General features: G+C 42.6%; 1 protein-coding gene across 4 annotated transcripts in view; it reads right to left on the bottom strand.

The window, feature by feature from the left end:
- Nucleotides 1–699: 699 nt before the first annotated feature.
- Nucleotides 700–22,057, bottom strand: part of LOC308075891 (uncharacterized protein) — a 67,300-nt gene continuing 45,942 nt past the window's right edge. For all 4 annotated transcript variants that reach the window (XM_080415875.1, XM_080415877.1, XM_080415876.1 and 1 more), the window contains exons 21-28: nucleotides 18,546–19,055; nucleotides 17,101–17,334; nucleotides 13,626–14,074; nucleotides 11,542–11,706; nucleotides 8,639–8,703; nucleotides 6,528–6,615; nucleotides 4,720–5,312; nucleotides 700–2,558 (exon numbers count right to left, since the gene is read on the bottom strand). In XM_080415875.1, the coding sequence (XP_080272001.1) occupies nucleotides 1,963–2,558; nucleotides 4,720–5,312; nucleotides 6,528–6,615; nucleotides 8,639–8,703; nucleotides 11,542–11,706; nucleotides 13,626–14,074; nucleotides 17,101–17,334; nucleotides 18,546–19,055 (2,700 nt within the window). In that variant the 3' untranslated portion in view covers nucleotides 700–1,962. The remainder of the gene's footprint in view (nucleotides 2,559–4,719; nucleotides 5,313–6,527; nucleotides 6,616–8,638; nucleotides 8,704–11,541; nucleotides 11,707–13,625; nucleotides 14,075–17,100; nucleotides 17,335–18,545; nucleotides 19,056–22,057) is intronic.

The following is a 22,057-nucleotide window of genomic DNA, read 5'->3' on the forward strand; positions in this document are numbered from 1 at the left end:
CAGGCCAAGGACCCCCTAGCTGAGAGAGAGATGAAGCAGGGACCCCCTCTATATTGTATAAAATTGTGTTTCAGATTAAAGTTTTTTCTTTACTGCTATTTTTTCCCCTCTACATCTATAGCCTCTTTGCCAAAAATAGCCGATCTACAAGCTCTCAATGCCTCGCAGTGTGAGGCGTTGGGAGCTTGTAGATCGGCTATATTTATATTGTATAAAATTGCGTTTCAGATTAAAGTTTTATTTTTTTAATGCTCTGTTATTTTTTCCCTCTACACCATTAGCCTCTTTGCCAAAAATAGCCGATCTACAAGCTCTCAACGCCTCGAGAGCTTGTAGATCGGCTATTTTCGTTTAATGTTCCCCTCAGAAAAGGAATTCTAGGGTTCAAGTGGTTAACGTAAAAAAAACTAAATCCTATCACACAAAGATTTGGCGGACCCCCTGTAGTAGCTCTGAGGACCCCGTAGGGGTCCCGGACCCCCTGTTGAAGACCCCTGCGCTAGGGGCAATTGACGTTTCTTTTTTGGGGGCCCGACTAATTAGCATAGATTTTGGGCCTGGCCCAAAATGTTGGGTCGGGTTGGGGCAGAATTAGAGAACTCTGGTGTACGCCTGGTGTAATACATATCAAAACGGGGGGATCATCTAATCCCTCTTCAGGCAAAACAATGGAAGAGAAAACGACACAGAAACAGCAGCTTTAAGTCATCAAAAAACATTTTATTTAATTATAAAACAAAAAGGAAATAATCTCCATCATGTACCCCGTCAACTGACTGACTGACTGACTGACTGACTGTCCTCCAAACAAATGATCACTTTGTCACACCCCCAAAAAACCTCTCTTTCACACACACACACACACACACACACACACACACACACACACACTCACACACGCACGCACACACACACACGCGACAGGAACCAGCAGTACAACATTAGGCGCAGATTGACAACAATGCCGATTCATAAAGGAGCATTTCGTCCCGGTTAGCCTCCAGTGTTAGCCTGTATGCTAGGAGGAGGCGTAGTGCCTTGCTTCAGGGCCTCTCGTAGCGTCCAGTACAAATCTTTACACGTTTATAAACACGCTCTCTCTCTTTCTCTCTGCGTCACGTTTTCACAGTTATACAATACGCAGGGATGTGAGTGACACCGTATCTGATATTTAAAAAACAAAAAACTAAAACTAAACTAAAGGCTCATTCAAAACAAACAGGAATTTAAGAGGGAAGGACAGTTATTTACAAATTAAACGTCTCCTTTCACCAAAGCAACCAATCACATCCCTGAGTACAGAGTAGGCCACGCCTCTCTCTCTCTCACTCTGTGGTTAGAACCGAAAAAAAGCCGCCTCGGTAAACGGGTTGGACCGATAAAACCGTCGATACCGCTACGACGGCGCTTCGGTCCGTCTCGTGCAGTTTTTTCAAATCCGCTTCCCCCAGGCCGCCGCGGCGGTCGGTGGGGTCGGAGGACTTGACGTATACGTTCGCAAAAGCTTTGGTTGACGTGCCTCCAAAGTAGGATTCCTTTAATTAAGTGAAATGTTTCTAATTAGTTAGCTAACAGATGCTGCTAACCTGTCGGCTAAGTGCTAGTTTTTAAAAGTTACCCAACAGGCCTCCGTTTCAGACGGTCAAACGTCCGACAGTTTGTTAACCGACGGCTTTAGCTCAGCTAAGCAGCGTTAACGCCTAATTTATGCTACGTCGCACGACGCGCCGGTAATAGCCGAACCTACAAAATGTGCGTAAATAGCTGAACTTACGAGCTTGTACGTTGGGCTATTTTAGAAAATATTTCCGAAAAAATATTATATTTTTCGGCTATTCTGCAGAAAATAGTTCGAAGGTTTTTGCTATTTTCGGAAATTTTTGCTATTTTCGGAAATTTTGCAGAAACTAGCTTTGTAGGTCGACACGCGGCGCCGCCGCGCGGAGAAGCAGGAAACGGGCTTTAGTTTGTGGCGGTGGCGGCGGCGACGGCGTTCTCCTCCGGCTCCGCCCCTTCTTCTTTGTCCTTGTTCTTTTTGTGTTTCTTCTTCTTGTGTTTGTGTGTGCGTTCCCGGTGCTCGTCGGTGGTGGTGGCGCCCCCGTCTGGGCCGGCACTGCGTTTGTGTTCCTTGTGCTTCTTGTGTTCCTTGTGTTTCTTGTGTTCCTTGTGTTCCTTGTGTTCCTTGTGCTTCTTCTTCTTCTTCTTCTTCTTCTTCTCCGCCGCGGCGGTCGTGGCGGTCGCGTTGTTGCCCGAGCCGGCCCCGCTGGGCGCCGGGCTGTGAGAGGCCGGGCTGTGAGAGGAGGCGGAGCTGTGGCTGCGAGAGGCGGAGCTGTTGTTGTTCTTGGGGCTCCGCCCCGCTGCCACGCCCCTGTTCTCGGGCTCGGAGCCCTCCCCCTCGCTGTAGTCGGGGACGAAGGCGGCCTCGTCCGTCTCGCGGCCCAGGTCCGACGACAGACGCTGTCTCCTGGGCTCCGGCCCGGGACCTCCTCCCTCTCGCGCCTCCTTCGCTGCACCTCCTCTACCGTCGTCTTTTCCTCCCCTCGCCTCGTCCCTCGCTCCTAGATGGATAGAGATAGAGAGAGATAGAGAGAGAGATAGAGAGATAGAGAGCTTTATTGTCATTCAACAATACATTGATAGAACAAAAAAATCCTTCCACTGCCTTGCAGAATGCTAAAACTACTCCTAGCAGGGTTCCCACACATTTTTAAACAATGAATTTTCAAAACTTTTCCATAACTTTTCCAAAGTATTTTACCCCATTTCCAGGACTATATAAATCATACAGTGCAATAATGACTCTTAACCCATTAAGACCTGAGAAGATTCTAGAAATGTCTTCTAAATCCTAAAAAAAAATTGAGAAAAAAAACCCAATTTTTTTTCCTCGATTTTTCAAAAATAGCAGATCTACAAGTTCATAGCGCGGCACTCGGTGCCGCGCTATGAGCTTGTATATCTGCTATTTTTGAATAGCCTAAAGAAATCTAAAGTGACACAGATGCGTTCCAGGTATCAATGGGTTAAACCAGTGTGCCATCAATGCCCCGAGACAGACTCCAGCAAAGGTGTCACGTGACAAAAAGAACAGATCTACAAGCTAACAACGCACTATAATCGCGCTGCATTTCACCACAATTTACCAATCTTTCACGTAATGTTTGACAAAAACATTCGTTGCCGTCGGGCAAAAACCTCTTATCTCCGTATAGTTTAACTTTTTGTTTCGTGAATCATACAGCGTCACACAAAAGCATCAAAAGTAGCAGATCTACAAGCTCAAAACGCGGCGCGAAGCGACGCGTTTTGAGCTTGTAGATCTGCTACTTTTGCCATTTTAGAATTTGAATCCTGAATAGCGATAGCCAAAGATTTTCCAAAACATTCGATTAATTCCAAATTAGATCCAAATAATAGACCAAAATATTAAAAACATTAAAGCATATAGGATATACTGTAAGGTCCCGTATGACTAAACATCCTCTTTTTTTTAAAGAAAATAGCTCACGACGCGTCACAGCACCAAGCGTTGTGAGCTTGTAGATAAACTATTTTTTGGAGCGTGACACCCGCATGCAACCAAGCATAAAATGACTAGTCTAAGTTCTACTGACAGTTTTTATTTGACTAAATTGTCAGTATATTTAGTCTTTAGTTTTCATGTAGTTTTCGTCATAGTTTTTAGTCTAAGAAATGAAGTGTTTTCAGTGATTATGCCAGAGGGCGCTGTGATCCTATGAATGATGCTTTCACTGCCTGATGACGCCAAGACACGGAATTGACGTCATTTAAAAAAATAAAAGCTCATTTACTTCCCGTTTACTTCCTGAGGGAAAATCGCTTTCTCTCCGTTCCTTACGGCAAAAACAAGCTTCATTGAAATGGCTGCAGCTCTGCAATGGATTAGGACGAGCAGATATATATATTTTTCCCCCTATACTACGACAGCCCCGTGCGCGTAATGAGCCCATCTCCGTGAGGGCGGCGGTCACAGAGAATATTCCATGTATTTTCAAAGGTACAATAGGGCTGTCAACCTTCCTCAGAAATGATATTCGAATATTGGTCTTAACACATGGAATGCTATTTATTGCTATTTCAGATTTTTTAGCTGTTTTATGCCAGAGATTTTTCATTGAGAAAAAAAAAGTACTCAGGAGCCGAGATACAGAATTTGTAAGTTTTAAGTTAACAAGGAAGTGGATGGGAGTTTAAATCTTCAAAAAATCATATCTCCTTGGTCTTTGGGTCAAAAAAAAAAAAAAAATGTAAAAATCATTTTTGAAAAAACGCATATATGCGTTCTTGGCACTCAATGTGTTAAAAATGTGCAGATATTCGAATATATTTGAACATTATTATTATTATTATAAAAAATATATATATGTATATTTTTTTGTTGACAGAAACAGTACAAAAAACAATGTATCGAGTGCTCGGATCCAATAAAACATATCTTTTGTTTGTTTTTATAACTTCATACATTGTTTTTTGTATTGTCCCTGTCAAATAAACATAACAAAAAAACATAACAAAAAAAAATATTTGTATTTATTTTTAAATTCGAATATAAATTTTCATATTCGAATATACATATTTTCCCAATATTCTAATAATTTTCGAATATTGGTTTGACAGCCCTAAGGTACAGTAAAATCGCTCGTTTTGCTGGCAAGGGGCCGAAAAACGATGTTTTGCCAGTCACTGTGTTAAACAAACCTCTTCCTTCATCCCTCGCTCCGCCCCTCCCTTCCTCTCCTCCTGCTCCTCCTCTCTCCCTCGCTCCTTTCGTCTTGGCGGCTTTGGAGGAGGAGTTGACTCCTCCTCCTTTGCCCTCCTCTTTGGACCCTCTGCCTCCTCTCTTCTCCTCCCTGACCATCGCCGCTGCTCCTGCTCCCCTCTTCTCCTCCTTGGCTCCTCCCTCGCTCCTGGTGGGCTTGGGGTCCTGCGGTGGTGGGGGGGGTCCCCCCCCTCCCTCTCGGACCCCCAGGCGGCTCCTGATGGGGGGAGGGAGGAGAGAGGGAGGAGGGAGAGAGGGAGGCGCAGCAGAAGGAGCAGGAGGAGGCGGTGAGGCCTCCAGGCCGTTCTCCTCCTGGCCCTCCTCCTCGTCCTCGCGCTCCCACTTGGAGCGGGGCGGGGGCTGGATGAGGGGCTCCTCCGGCCTGTCGGGGGAGGGGGGCGAGGGGGTGGGGCTGCGCTGGGGCGCGGCGGCGGGCGGGGCCGCCGGGGCCTGGTCAGCGGCGGCGGGTTTGGAACCGGCGACTCTCTGGTGGTCGTGAGGCGAGGCCTTCCTGGAGTCATCAGGACGACCGCTGGAAGAGAAAGAAGTGATATTAGATTACATATTAGATTACATATTAGATTACATATTAGATTACATAGATTACATATTAGATTACATATTAGATTACATATTAGATTACATATTAGATTACATATTAGATTAGATATTAGATTAGATATTAGATTAGATATTAGATTACATATTAGATTAGATATTAGATTAGATATTAGATTAGATATTAGATTAGATATTAGATTAGATATTAGATTACATATTAGATTACATATTAGATTACATATTAGATTAGATATTAGATTAGATATTAGATTACATATTAGATTACATATTAGATTAGATATTAGATTACATATTAGATTACATATTAGATTAGATATTAGATTACATATTAGATTACATATTAGATTACATATTAGATTAGATATTAGATTACATATTAGATTACATATTAGATTACATATTAGATTACATATTAGATTAGATATTAGACCCCCCAGGGGGGTCTGCACATGATTTGCTTTAATCCATTAAGACCAGGAACGCATCTGTGTCATTTTAAGATTTCTTTGGCCATTCAAAAATAGCAGATCTTCAAGCTCATAGCTTCGTGCCGCGCCGCTATGAGGTTGTAGATCTTCTATTTTTGAAAAGCCAAAGTATAAAATATTCTAAAATGACACCGATGTGTTCCTGGATTGAATGGGTTAACATCATTTAAATAACTCTAAAGTATTCAACAAACTATACAATAAAAAACCTTTCAAACATTTGGCCAAATTTAACCCTAAGACGAAAAAAATCTAAATCCTAACAGTTTATGGAAAAAAATCTAAACATTTAATTTTCAAGATTTTTCAAAAATAGCAGATCTACAAGCTCATAGCGCGGCACTCGGTGCCGCGCTATGAGCTTGTAGATCTGCTATTTTTGAATAGCCCAAAGAAATCTAACGTGACACAGATGCGTTCCAGGTCTTAAAGGGTTAAAAGAGGCAAAAAGAAAGGGAAACATTTTTTAAAAACAGCTGATCTGCGTCTCGAGGCGTTGTGTGAGCTTGGAGATCGGCTATTTTCAACCGTGTGTAACCGAGTCAAACTAAATGTAAAATGCCTACAACTCCTACAGTTCCAAGTGCTTGTCAGGGTGGGGGGTCCCCTCAGGGTGGGGGGTCCGCTCAGGGTGGGGGGTCCCCAGGTTTGAGCACCACTGGGTTAATGTAACTGACCTGCTAGAGGGCGCTGTTGTGTGACGGGTCAGAGCCTTCCGGCTGATCTTTGACCTTCTCTTCCCTCCAGACTCCTCACTGTCCTTCACTGTGACACACATGAGACCATGATACACTTATCAATGTTTATCTACAACATTATGATAATAACAACAACAAAGGACACATAATAACAACACAAAATACAAATATTAATTATTTAAAAAAGGAGTTAAGAATGAAGCAAATGCTTATCCAGTCCCGCCCTCTATTTTTCTATTTAAGAAATGAACTTAGATCAGGTCCCTGTCAGGATTCTAGAACAAAAAACTAAACAAAAGTAAACCGTACTGCACCATAGGCATGCTACGATTTATCATAAATCAATTAAAATCAAATCACCATAGGCATGTAACGATTTATCGTAAATCGATTAAAATCTAATCAAACTGGTGACAATTTAAATTGATTTTTTTTTAAATACAAAAGAAAATGCAGGATCTTAAGAGAATTGATAAAAAACAGTAATTTGCTACTGTATTGAAAAGAGATAAAACAGTCTTGTAAAAAAAATATATATATATATACTGGATTTGTGTAAGATATAATTAAAAACATATCTTGGGGATGTTACCAGGAAGTAAATGATTCTTTGCTTTGTAAATTATGTGAGCTGTTTTGAACAAAACCACTTCAGAAATAGTAAATTGTGTTCCCTACAATCACTTCTCTATGACGGATGCTAGGTTCATGGTTTACCTGGTATGCTATAGTTTACTGAGACACTACACTGTCTCTCTGTATTCTATGATCCTATAGTTTACTGAGACACTACACTGTCTCTGTATTCTATGATCCTATAGTTTACTGAGACACTACACTGTCTCTGTATTCTATGATCCTATAGTTTACTGAGACACTACACTGTCTCTGTATTCTATGATCCTATAGTTTACTGAGACACTACACTGTCTCTGTATTCTATGATCCTATAGTTTACTGAGAAACTACACTGTCTCTGTATTCTATGATCCTATAGTTTACTGAGAAACTACACTGTCTCTGTATTCTATGATCCTATAGTTTACTGAGAAACTACACTGTCTCTGTATTCTATGATCCTATAGTTTACCGAGACACTACACTGTCTCTCTGTATTCTATGATCCTATAGTTTACTGAGACACTACACTGTCTCTGTATTCTATGATCCTATAGTTTACTGAGACACTACACTGTCTCTGTATTCTATGATCCTATAGTTTACTGAGACACTACACTGTGTCTCTGTATTCTATGATCCTATAGTTTACTGAGACACTACACTGTCTCTCTGTATTCTATGATCCTATAGTTTACTGAGACACTACACTGTCTCTCTGTATTCTATGATCCTATAGTTTACTGAGACACTACACTGTCTCTGTATTCTATGATCCTATAGTTTACTGAGACACTACACTGTCTCTCTGTATTCTATGTATGTATGTGTTTACCTTGTTTATTGTAAGTCACTCTGGATAAAGAGCGTCTGATAAATTACTACACTGTAAATTGTATGAACTGACATGTGGCCATTTTACAATAATTTCTCTATGAACCGACATGAATTAATCAGGAACATTAACAGGAGTGTTAAGTGATACTTTTTGTTACACAGAGGATAGTAATCATTGTTATAGTGTTTGCTCAGCAACAGGAGTCTCCTCATCTCTCCGGCTCTTCAGTAAACAGAAATCATATTTCAAAATGTTTTATCCAGTAAGGAGAACCGTTTATCAGCTTGTGTTCCAGTTCCATTTCTGCTCGTTTACTTGTTTCATCACTTCTGATTTCTCTTTTATCCTGTAAGAGTTCTCCTCCTCTGATTGAATGAAATTGATATCCTGACCTGATTTTTTTTCCCCGTTTACTAAAGAGTTGGAGCCTTACTGAACGAACACTCTAAAGCAATGATTGCTATCAGAATATAAAGCTATTTAACACAAATACATCAGCACACATTTAAGTATACGGAACAGAAAGGTGAGAGAGGGAGAAAAAGACAGGAAGAGGCTGGGGAAGAGAGAGAGAGACAATGGTTGGTGATTAGTGGAGTACAGAGTTAATTAAGGTTCTATTCAGTCTAATTACCTGCTTCTCTGTGAGTCTTCTCTCCTGAGACCACCGTCCTCTCTGTCCTGTCCTTATGCAACCCCCTGAGTCACACACACACACACATTAACACGTTAAACATCTGTTCTGTCCTTATGCAGCCCCCTGAGTCACACACGTATTACCACGTTAAACATCTGGGTCATTTTAGAGTTCTGTGGGTCTGTAACTCTGAGAGTGTTCACATGGAACCAAATGGACCCTTACAGGTCTGTAACTCTGAGAGTGTTCACATGGAACCAAATGGACCCTTACAGGTCTGTAACTGAGAGTGTACACACGGAACCATTTTTCTAGCGAACCGCCCACGAACCGTCCTTGCGTTTCCACCAGATTTACCCGGAGCTATTGTACTCTGGTTCAGTTGGTGGCGCTAATGTACCTAAACTCCAAGTATTGAAAAGAAGGATACGTCATCCACTGAGGGTGTTGCACAACACATTTACATTTCTTTAGAATATTTTCTTAATATATAAATATATATATACATAATGGCTTGTTCAAAAATGTCATAAATGTTACCGTTTTCCTCAGTTCAAAATGTAAAAAGTTATCAAATGTTTTCCAAATAGGAGAGGGAACTGTGTGTGTGTGTGTGTGTGTGTGTGTGTGTGTGTGTGTGTGTGTGTGTGTGTGTGTGTGTGTGTGTGTGTGTGTGTGTGTGTGTGTGTGTGTGTGTGTGTGTGTGTGTGTGTTGCTCTAGTCTAGTGCATGTCTCGTGTGCTCACTGATTAGTTTTGTTTACTTCCTGCATGAGCATTACATGAGAAAGGCCGCTTGAAAATAGCAGCTGCACATTTTATTGTGGGACCATAAAACAGTGAAATGCAAATCGTGCAACAAAAAGTATACCTATCACTCGTCTACAACTGTGATGATGAATCACATTAAAGCAAAACCCCCACAGCCTTCATGGAAGCAAAGCAGCGTGGTATGGTAGACTTCACTGTGCATCGATGCCACACAGTGGGAGTCGCATCGATGCTTTGCAAACACACACACTCCAGCTCGCCATCAATGACGGCTTCAAAGTGGGAGCAATCACTATTAGTGCTGTCGGGGCGGCAGCTCGCCTCGTCTCCCCTTTTCATCACAGCACCGTGGAGACTGAGGACAAAGCAGCAGGACCGAAATCTGCCCGGCGACCACCGTCTCATCCAACACGTCGAGACCAGATGGAATTTCATAATATGACATGTTTTTGAGCGCTTACTGGCGCAGAGCTGGGCCGTAGCTGCAGTACTGTCGGACCGTGAAGTCACCAGCGTTGATTTAGTCGACTAAAACTATGGCGAAAAATGTTCGTCGACTGCCTTTTATCAAGGAAATATATTGACAATTTCGTCAACTAAAAAAAACTAGACTAAAATGTCAGTGAGGGACTAGTGGAGAAGAGATACAGTAGAACTAAAAGACAAGTCATTTTATATTTGGTTGCGCTCGGGTGTTGCACTCTGAAAATAGCAGATCTACAAGCTCACAACGCGTCGCAGCGCGACGCCTTGTGAGCTTGTAGATCGGCTATTTTCAGCATGCAACCAAGCATAAAATCAGCCATTACGACGCTATCAAGCCGCCAAAATACATGTTAGTCGACTAAATCAACTGTAAATTTAGTCAGGGTTAGGCTAAAATATGACTAAAACAAAATGACATTTTATTGAAAAGACTATGACTAAAACTAAAATCAAAATTTGCTGTCAAAATCAACGCTGGAAGTCTCTAAACTCACAGATGCTCGTAGCCTGGAGCTTGTCGATGCAAACCGGCACATTATGGAGGAGTCGTTTCCCGTCCTACGTTCGCTGAAGTGTGTCAGAACAGCATTGTGCGGGGAAAAATAAGTGTCGATCTCAATGGTACCCAATCACAGCCACTCTGATCTCCATGTGAAAAGTCTAAAGGCAGCTTATCACCGGAAATGACCCGCCACCCCCCCCCCTCCCTTATTTTGACACTTGTCTATAAGCTGCTATTTGTTTTCATGTGTTAAAAATGTCCAGGACACATAGCTTACGTTGGCCTTCCAACCTTAGGAATTGCTGTCGAGTTAAGTTCATTTAATTTTGTGCAGTGTTTGACTGTAGCCTACTTATTGGTCTATTGATTTATTTTTCGATGTATTTAACTCTTTGACTGCGGACGACGCGATAACGCGTCAAGTGCTACTTTGTCCAGTTGGCCGTCGACGCGTTCGACGCGCTGGATGCGCGTTCATTGTTTAATCTCTGATTGCGCTATGCTGCTTAATATTCAATGTTATTCTCGAGTTCCACTTACTTCACGGACATCTGCATCCGGTTTCATGACCTGGATTCCGTTTCCGGTTTTTTTTCCCCTGTCATTTTCGTCCAAAATAGGTAAATAAACGTTTTTTCACACGGTATAACGGACAAACGGACAGGTTCTCTTCTATAATCTATGGTCTGGGTGACGATCAGTCATCGCCGTCGTGTATCACATCGTAATTTTGGCCGATCAAAACAATCTGGGACGACGTCACATCCGTTTTCATGTTTTTCCCTGTCTAATATATCAAGAAGGGTGAGAGAGACCCAACGACCTGATCACGCTGTCATGTGCTGCTCTCTAGTGGCGGATTTGTGCTGGGTCTTTAAATTATGTGTCTTTAAATTATTTTCATGAGAAAAATTCAAAATATAAAAATAAAAAAAACACGAAAATTGCTGGCACTGGGGGAGTACTTTATGAAAATACTCTGGCAGTCAAAGAGTTAATAATCATTGATAATAATTTTTTAAGGCTATTTGTTTTGTTATAAATGTCCGGTATTTAGGCTAATGTCCAGTTTGCGTTGTTGTCTGGCCTCGCAACGCGGCCTTGGAAACGACAACTGCGAGTATTGAGGAGGAGAGACACACCTGTCGGGTTTGGGTCTCTCCCTCTCTGAGGAGCCCTCTGAACCCCCTCGTGCTCCTCTGTCCTTGGAGGACGAGGAGGAGGTGCTGCCTTTCTCCTGCACGTCCCCTGGTCTCCTGGCGACGGCGCTGCGCTCTGCGATGGTCATCTTATCCAGAGACACCGACCTGCAGCACATTTTAATTCATCACTGATTGGTGTAGACATAATTGCGTGTTTTTGGCATAAAAATATGAAATACGTATAAATCAACTTATTGTTTGGTTTTTTTATTGATTGAATATTTAATTAGGCAAAAAAATGGACAGTGGTGGAAAAAGTACTCAAATTCTTTACTTAAGTAAAAGTACCAATACTGCAATATAAAAATACTCTGTTACAAGTAAAACTCCAGAATTCGAAATGTACTTGAGTAAAAGTACAAAAGTATTGGCATCAAAATGTACTTAAAGTATCAAAAGTAAAAGTACTAAATATTTGAAAATAGCAGATCTACAAGCTAACAACGCGTCGCGATGCGACACGTTGTTAGCTTGTAGATCGGCTATTTTCAAATAGCCTAGGTATAAAATAGGGCTAAATTGGCAAATGTATGTTTTATAATGTAATAATTTATATCTGAAAAGTAACTAGTAACTAAAGTTTTCAAATAATTGTAGTGGAGTAAAAGTACAATATTTGCCTCTGAGATGTAGTGGAGTAGAAGTAAAAGTATTGGAAATTGGAAATACTCAAGTAAAGTACAAATACCTCAACATTTTACTTAAGTACAGTACTTAAGTAAATGTACTTAGTTACTTTACACCACTGAAAACAGCACAGTTAGATCTAAAATACTTTGTTTAACAGGTCCGTTCATGAAAGTCCTTGCGGTCTTGTTTCCAATGAGGGCCTTGGTATTCATATAAAGTCTTTGACTTTATATGGTACATATAAAGTCAAACTTTTCTGTACTCTTTGATAGTATGTTGTTTAACTTTTAGAACTTTTACAATATGGAGACTAGCCGTTTCTGCCCGACAACATGAAAAATGGATTCTGACGATAATCACTGCGATCATCTCAAATAATAGTGATCCTGTGCCGTAACCAGTGTATAATTCTTTGCCTGCCACTGACGAGGGAACTCGTCAGATTCTGCCAAGGCGCAGCCTGCAACGGATGAGTTTTCAGTGGTTTTCTACCCTATGATGCTTTCAATGCCAGATGAATTGACGTCATTTAAAAAAATAAAAGCTTGTTTATTTCCTGTGGGAAAATGGCTATATCTCCGTTCCTCTTGCGTTACGGCAAAATCAAGCCAGATTCAACTGGCCACAGCTATGCAACCGATTACCGTGAGTGGATAATTTTTTTCCGAGACGTCAGAGACCCCTGTGCGAGTAATGAGGTGATCGCCGTGAGGACAGCCATCACGGAAGATATTCCATGATTTTTCAAAGGTACTGTAAAAATTGCTCGTTCTCCGTGGCAGTGGGGTGACACTATAACCAGGGGTGCACATAACTTTTTAGGTCTAGTACTCAGAAGAGCACCTGGAGATGTGACGTTTTTTTTTCTCACGCCGTTTGGTGAAGCCCCCAAGGTTGGTGCCCTGTGCTGCGCTGTTTTTATCCGTCAGATTGGGACGTTCACGGCATATTTTGCACCATTACGGTGCGTTCATCATCGGTGACGAGTGCCTCTAACAGCCGCTGCTGGCTGCGTGCACGCAGCGAGGCAATGCGAGGCGGTGCGAGACACTCACACAATCACGTGCAGCATGCGTCCTCTTCCTCCTGCAATGGCTGTACATGGGGCCGACGCGTGCTTTAGCGTGATTGTGTGAGTCTGGCTTCAGGAAGTAAATTCCTAGCCTCGATCTCCAGGCTTTTATTTTTTAGTTTTGCTAAAAAATAAAAGCTTGGAAATTCCTGTCCCAGCTGTTGGTACGCAAAAGCGCCTCGCGTCGTCTGATGTGCCGCGCATTATTTATTTTGGGTGCGCATGCGCACCTGCGCACCAGTTATGTGCACCCCTGACTATTGCACTATTACTCTAGCAGTTAAAGAGATCATAATAATAATAATAGTGAACCAGTACCCACCTCCCTGCTGCTCCTCCTGCCGTAGAGGAGGTGGAGCCCTTCCTCTCCGTGCGGACAGACCTCTCCCCGTCCCCGTCTCGCTCCACCGTCACCGCCACCCTCTCCTGCCCCCGGTCCCTGTCTCTCTCTCTGTCTCTGTCCAGCCTGTCTCTCTCTCGCTCCCTGTCCCTGTCTCTGTCCAGCCTGTCTCTCTCCCTGTTGTCTCTCTCTCCTCTGTCCCTGGAGTCAGACCGGTCTCTCCTCCTCTCTCCTCCTCCCCCTCCTCCCGTCCTGTCTCCCGCCGAGGAGGAGGAGGTGCTGTTGGAGGTGGATCTGTCCGGGGCAGAGGAGGAGGAGGTCTTGTCGTGTCCTGCTGAGGAGGAGGAGGAGGAGGTGGGGGGGGCCTCCATGCTGCCCTTCCGACCCAGATCTCTGTTCAGCTTGATTCTCCTCTGAGCCAGCGGCTTCACCTGGAAAATATGTAAAACATATAGAAATATGATATAAACATATAGAAATATGATATAAACATATAGAAATATGATATAAACATATAGAAATATGATGTTAACATATAGAAATATGATATAAACATATAGAAATATGATATAAACATATAGAAATATGATGTAAACATATAGAAATATGATAAACATATAGAAATATGATAAACATATAGAAATATGATATAAACATATAGAAATATGATATAAACATATAGAAATATGATATCGTTGCCGTCGGGCAGAAAGCTTGTAGATCTGCCATCTTTTTTGTTTCTATCGTGAAAATGTGTGCAAATCTTTTGTGTGCAAATAAAACATTTTTAACTAAAATCTTTGCTTCTGGGGATTCTACAAATGTATTCTAAATGTTTAAATGTTTCTTTTTTTTTTACTTATGTTGCTATAATATGAGTGGTTCTCAAACTTATTTCATGTCAAAGACCACCAAAATTATATGTATTTGTCCACGGATATTCCTTTTTATGTGCAGTAATGTGCATCTCTGGCGCATCAAACTGTTTTATAATTTATTTTTGTTTAGTAACTTTTTACAGGAAAAAATACCTTTGGAAGGCTATATATGTATATATCTTTTTTTTTTCATCCTTTAAATTCATTTAAAGGATGTTTTGTAGTGGACTACTGTAAATATTGACACAGAAATCTAAATTATGAAAAACATATTGCTCCTCCCTATCGGTTGTCAGTCTCGTTGATCAATAATATATCGGTGTCTGTATCAGCCCTGAAAAAGTCATATTATATAGCCTAATATTGTTAAATCCCTAGTACAGGGGTCTTCAACAGGGGGTCCTCAGTGGCAACCAGTGGCGTTCAGAATTGACTTTAAAATTAGATTGTTAAAGCACTGAACGGACTTGCTCCTATTTTTATTTGAAAAAATAGGAGCTGTCTCCCAGTGGTGGGTTCTACCGTCAGATGCTGTGTACGTCGTACACCTTGAGATTTTTTTCCGTCGCCACCGTACACCTTCAAAAACTGTTCAAAACAGCGTATCTGAGACGCTGATACGCTCTGATACGCTAACTGACGGCGCTGACTGACTGGCGTTAACGTGCACTGTGCTGCTCAGGCAGCAAAGCGAGAGAGAGTAAAAAAAAACGATTCTGGGCGAGTGTTCCGGTGGTAACTGGAACGCTTGCCCCAAAACACACTCGCGCCCCCATTCATTTCGCGGACAGAGGCCGCCGGATTAGACCCGGGGCGAGTGTGTTTAGGGACGAGTCTTCTGTGATTTCATTCACCAGCCAGTGTTGCCAGATTTTGCGAGAGAAATAAGCAACCAGTTCTATGAAAACAAGCCCAAAAGAAGCAACTTAGGCCACATGAGCACTTAAAACCTAGGCTATTTTGTGAAGCAAGTACACTTTAGAAACGAGACCCAAAAAAACGCAACCCACAACGACCAACATTTTACAAGAAAACTTTACAGAAAAACAAGCCCAAAGTCGCTTATAATACGCGGACATGGCAACACTGGCCCCAGCAGGTAAAGCCCCGGAAGAGTGAGACAGGCAGCGCCAACAACAAAAACAAACAAGGAACCGAGAGTGGTATGAGAGACAGAACGAGAGCAAGACAGACATTACAGAGCGAGACACACACGCACGCGAAGCGCGCGGAAAATCTTCACATGAAATTTTTTTCGCGCGCGTGCAAATGTTTTACATTTCATTAATTATAGACGCGCGCATGCCGTGCGTGTGGGAGGCAGGGAAGAATCATAGTATACCTTCAAAAAAAAACTAGAACCCACCACTGCTGTCTCCCCACATACCCCCCCCCTCCTGTCTCCCCACATACCCACCCAGTAATCTTAGATGATCAAACACACTTTTACTTTACCCCCCACAGACTAGGTTTGTGATGGAAGGTGACGGAGCATTCGCTGCTAGGGCTCCATTTCTATGGAACCAACTTCTGCAGTAAATTAGACCGTCCACTTCAGTGTCCACATTATAAAAGTCTTTTACTCATTACTATAGAATGGCCTTTAGAAGGAATGGTCAGCTAGTTCTCTGCTTTCACTCTTATTTTTGGTCTTATTATTTTTGTATTGTTCCTTTGTTTTATCCATCATTGAATTGCCTTTATATTTCCTTCTTTTTTTTTTTAAGTGCTATATAAATGAAGTTGATAAATATATATATAAAATACACATTTAACTCATTTTCCGCCATGGATGCATAAAGTCGTTCTACTCATTTCCTGCCAGAATTATTTCAGATTTTTTGCTGTAGACTGCCAGAGATTTTTCATTGAAAAAAAAAGTTCTCAGGAGCCGAGATACAGATTTTTTAAGTTTTAAGTTAACAATGAAGTGGATAGGAGTTTAAATCTTTGATATATCATATCTCCTTGGTCTTTGGGTCTAAAAAAAAGAAAAAAACGAAAAAGAAAAGAAAAAAAAAACTTTTTTTTTTTTTTTAAATAGAACGCAGATCTGCGTCTTTGGCAGCCAGGCGAGAAATTAAATAGAACGCAGATATGCGTCTTTGGCAGCCAATGTGTTAAATAGCGCACTTTGCCGCCAACACGCATAAAGTCGTTCTATTAAAAAAATGAGGCAGGCTGTTTTAGGCACCGTAACACAGCTCTGTGATGATCCATCGTCACTCAGAGAAGAAGGATGTGGATGTGACATCATTCCAAAAAAACGTCACTTCCACCCGCCCTGGCTATGGGATTTTCAGAAAAACACCTCTAACTCAGTTGCTGTTTTTTGCATTGAAAACCAGCGTTTTCAGCCAAAGCCCCAAAATAGTCGTTCTTATGGATACACAGATCCCTCCGCCTACCCACAGGGACTGTTTTTTTTTGTTCCACGGCGTTTCAAATATCATGGGATGAAGGTAATTACGCTGGCAAGGGGATAACAAACTATGTTTAGTCCCTGCTTCTCTCTCTTGCAGACCCCTGTCCTAGTAAGTAATAAGGAGTGGGTGTGGGGGGGGGGGGGGGTACTGTACCTGGAGGTCCATGAGGGGTCTGATGGGGCCTCGCTCTGCGTCTCCTCCTCCTCGGCTCCCAGGGAGCGGCAGGAGAGCCGGTCTGTCCGACACCGAGGAGGGGGGCGGGACCCTCTGGATCTGAGGGGGCGGACCCCCCCCTCCTACCGACAGGTGGGGTGGGGGGTGGGAGGAGGAGGAGGAGGAGCAGGAGCCCCCCGGACCGTCCACGCCTCCCATTGCACCTCCCGGACCCTAGGGGGGGGGTTGTCACCATCATGTTTCAGTTAGTGGATCATTGAATTTTTTTTGGGTGTCATTGAACACAAAAAAAAGCATTTAAAGTAGTGTTGATTTAGTCGACTAAAACTATGACGGAAAAACTACGTCGACTACCTTCTCTCACTGACGAAAACTAAATAAAAACTAAATAAAAACTAAGCTATGATGACTAAAACTAAGACTAAATATATTGACAATTTCGTCAACAAGTAAAAACTAGACTAAAATGTTAGTGAGGGATCTAGTGGAGAAGAGATCCAGTAGAACTAAAAGACAAGTCGTTTTATGTTTGGTTGCACTCGGGTGTTCTGAAAATGGTGGTCTTTTCTCTATCTCTATGATAAAGCCTATAGCCAAAGTGTATAGACTCAGTCACCCTATAGTCATCCTCTCCCCCCCCCTCCCCACCCCCCCCCCCCTTTTCCTCTCTCCTCTCGTCCTCCCTTTGGTTGTGTGGGTTTGTGTCCCATTGGTACAATCGTAATCAACCCTGTACGGATTCACGCTCTAGTAAGGCCTGCCACTAATTCTACAACCGGGGAGCCGCTCCCCGGAGTTTCTTTTATTTCCCACGTCGCAGGTCCATGGACCCCCAGCTGCGGCTCAATACTGTGACTGCGGACCGGGCCTCTCCATGGAGCACGACCGTGGATTTCTACTACATTACACTATACCACTACACTATACTGTATATTATCTTAACATTCTTTTATTATACCATTATATACTGCATACACACTATTGCTGTACTATATTATATTATCATATACTATCTTACACTATTATATTTGCTGCTAGTGTTATTGTTACTACTTGCACTGTATCTCTTTCTGTCTCTCCTCTGTCTGTCTCTCCCTCTCTCTCTCTTCTTTCCCCCGACACGGTCGAGGCAGAAGGCCGCCACCCTAGAGCCTAGGGTCTGCCTGACGTTTCTTCCAGTTAAGGGGGAGTTTTTCGTTGCCACTGTCGCAAAATTGCTTGCTCAGGGTGGGATGTCGGGTCTCTTCTCTACATGTAAAGTGTCTTGAGACAACTTGTTGTGATTTGACACTTTAATAAAATTGAATTGAAATTTAATTGAATTTTCAGCATGTAAAATCAGCCATTACGACGCCATCAAGGCACCGGCATAACATATTATAGTCGACTAAAAAAGCCTTTATGATCATTAACATGGTTCTCACCATTCCCTCCATCCTCCTCATCTTGTTGGGCGGGGCTCCCTGCAGGGAGCCACGCCCCTCCTCCCCTATCCTCCGCCTCTTGTCGTTGGGGGAGGGGGGCCGCGGGTGGATGAGGGGCAGCGGGAGGAGACCTCCTCCTCCTCCTCCTCCTCCTCCTCCTGGTCCCATGGGCGGAGGAGGAGGGAGGAGGTCGCCGCGCCTCCCCATGGGCCCGCCGGGGTGGGGGTGGGGGTGCGGGTGGGGGTGTAGGTGAGGGTGTGGGTGGGGGTGCGAGTGGGGGTGGGGGTGGGGGTGCGAGTGCGGGTGAGGGTGGGGGTGGGGGTGGGGGGGGTAGGGGGGGATGTTGCGAGAGGGAGGGTGGGGCGGGGTCTTGAGGAGGGCGGTCCTCACGGCGGGGGGTTTGGGCTTGCTGGGGGGCGGTGGTCCCTCCTCGCCTCCTCCTCCTCCTCCTCCTCCTCCCCTGGACGAGGAGGTGGTCTTTGAGGTTCTGGATGAGGAGGTGGTGGTGGTCTTGGAGAGGAGAACAGAAGAGGGTTAGGAGGACAACGGGACAAACATTGTAACCAGGGGTTACAGGCAGTGGTGGAAAAAGTACTCAAATTCTTTACTTAAGTAAAAGTACCAATACTGCAATATAAAAATACTCTGTTACAAGTAAAAGTCCAGAATTAAAAATGTAATTGAGTAAAAGTACAAAAGTATTGGCATAAAAATGTACTTAAAGTACCAAAAGTAAAAGTACTAAATATTTGAAAATAGCCGATCTACAAGCTCACAACGCGTCGCGATGCGACGCGTTGTGAGCTTGTAGATCTGCTATTTTCAAATAGCCTATGTATAAAATAGGGCTAAAGTGGTCAATGTATGTTTCATTATATCATAGTTTATATCTGAAAAGTAACTAGTAACTAAAGTTTTCAAATAATTGTAGTGGAGTAAAAGTACAATATTTGCCTCTGAGATGTAGTGGAGTAGAAGTAAAAGTATTGGAAATTAGAAATACTCAAGTTAAGTACAAATACCTCAAAATGTTACTTAAGTACAGTACTTAAGTAAATGTACTTAGTTACTTTCCACCACTGGTTACAGGTGCGCATGCGTGGTCAACATGCACGCTGCGCCGCACAGCAGACCAAGGGAAGCGCTTTCGCGCACCAACAGCTGGGACAGGAATTTACTTCCTGAAGCCACACTCACACAATCACGCTAAAGCACGAGTCGGCCCCATACACACCCCATACAGTCATTAGGCGGAGGGGGGGGGAGGGGAGGCATGCTGCACGTGATTGTGTGAGTGTGCGACCTCGAATCCTGACACACAGACACAGTCAGTCGCGCGACTAGCACGCAGCACCCCTGCTGGCTGTGTTACAGGTAGGGGGGGTGCCGATATATCGTCCCGCGATATATCGCGATACGCTTTCGTGACGATATGTATCGTTTAAAAAAAAAAAAAAGGCATGCAAACAGCCCCGAGAGGTGAAAAGGGTGACAACATGTTGTTTTTTTTTCGGGTCAGGTGTCACACTATTGCCCTATTTGGATTCAAAACGGCTATTGTAGCTGAAAAGCTCCAAGTTCGCATATCTGAATAATGCAAAAACTGAATTATTTGTTGGCATTTGCTTTTTTTCTCCCCCATATATTTTTTCATAATAAAAAAAGTGCGTATCGTATCGTATCGAAATCGTATCGAAGTTGTGAGCCAAATATCGTATCGTATCGTTTGGTGAAATTAGTGCATCGGCACACCCCTAGTTACAGGCACTCGTCACCGATGATGAACGCACCGTGACGGTGCAAAATATGCCGTGAACGTCCCAATCTGGCGGGTAAAAGCTGCGCCTTTTATACGGGGACAAAGAATTTCAGTCACCCAGCTTTTGATAAGCATGAGAAAAGCAAAGAGCACGTCAACATGGACAACAGGAGCAGGCAAGTTATCCATGTGTCCCTCTTTTATCCATCCTGAGAGACGTATCGCGGGCAAAATGTATTCATTTATTTATTTTGTGCGCACCAAGTAACATATCCAGGTGCTCCCCTGAGAACTAGACCAAAAAAAGTTATGTGCACCCCTGATTGTAACGTATAGACAGTGGTGTAAAGTAACCAAGTACATTTACTCAAGTACTGTACTTAAGTACAATTTTGAGGTATTTGTACTTTACTTGAGTATTTCCAATTTCCAATACTTTTACTTCTACTCCACTACATCTCAGAGGCAAATATTGTACTTTTACTCCACTACAATTATTTGAAAACTTGAGTTACTAGTTACTTTTCAGATATAAACTATGATATAATGAAACATACATTGACCACTTTAGCCCTATTTTATACATAGGCTATTTGAAAATAGCAGATCTACAAGCTCACAACGCGTCGCATCGCGACGCGTTGTGAGCTTGTAGATCGGCTATTTTCAAATATTTAGTACTTTTACTTTTGGTACTTTAAGTACATTTTTATGCCAATACTTTTGTACTTTTACTCAATTACATTTTTAATTCTGGACTTTTACTTGTAACAGAGTATTTTTATATTGCAGTATTGGTACTTTTACTTAAGTAAAGAATTTGAGTACTTTTTCCACCACTGCGTATAGACACAAATTACATTTCCGTTTAGGCTTTGTAAACACAAAATGCACGGGGCAGATATAGGACAAATTACTTGACAGGGATTTTGAAAGGGTTTTCAATGTAATGGGTCCCTGGACCCAAGGGTGGTCCTTTAGACGCGCCATGGGACATTTTATGAGTCCCATGCAGCGAGGACCAACCCCCCCCCCCCCCCAGGGATCCGTACTAGATGCCCTGAACCACCTAGGCTGGCTCCTTTCCAAGTGAAGGAACAGCGGGCTCTACTCCCAGTCTCTCTCGGCTGACTGAACTTCTCACCCTCTCTCTAAAACATACATGGGCAACTGGCGGCCCGGGGGCCACATATAAGGCCCCCACCTTCACTTAATGCGGCCCGCAGGTTAATATCAGATTACTGATATATTATTGATTTCAGCTGTTATGATTCCTAACATGTAAACATGACCCGCTTTAATTACTCCAGTCTATATTAGTAGCTTAATGACTAGTATTAACATTCTATTGTCTTTTTTATGTCCAATGTATTTGTATTTAAGGTCATAAAGTTAACATAAGTATAACTAAATGCATTTGAAAAAAAAAAAGAAGACTTTTCAGAATTCCAATTCAAAAATAGCAAAAAAAAAATCTTGTTTCCAATTAAAAAATAGCAGATCTACAAGCTCAAAACGCGCGTTTTGGCCCTCTCCATCATCAAAGTTGCATCACCCCTGCTCTAAGGCATGTAGACCCGAGGCCCATTTTAAAAACGTCTTCTAAATCCTGACTTTAGTTTTCTGAAAAACTTCAAGTATTTAATCAAAATGTACTAAAAGATGATGTTGCTATATACTGTACTTAGCAACAAGAACCCCAAAAGTAGCCTGGAGCCATGCATTTAGTTATACTTATGTTAACTTGATGAAC

Source organism: Gymnoscopelus braueri (assembly GCF_963280865.1).
Source record: "Gymnoscopelus braueri genome assembly, chromosome: 2".
Taxonomy (NCBI): Eukaryota; Metazoa; Chordata; class Actinopteri; order Myctophiformes; family Myctophidae; genus Gymnoscopelus; species Gymnoscopelus braueri.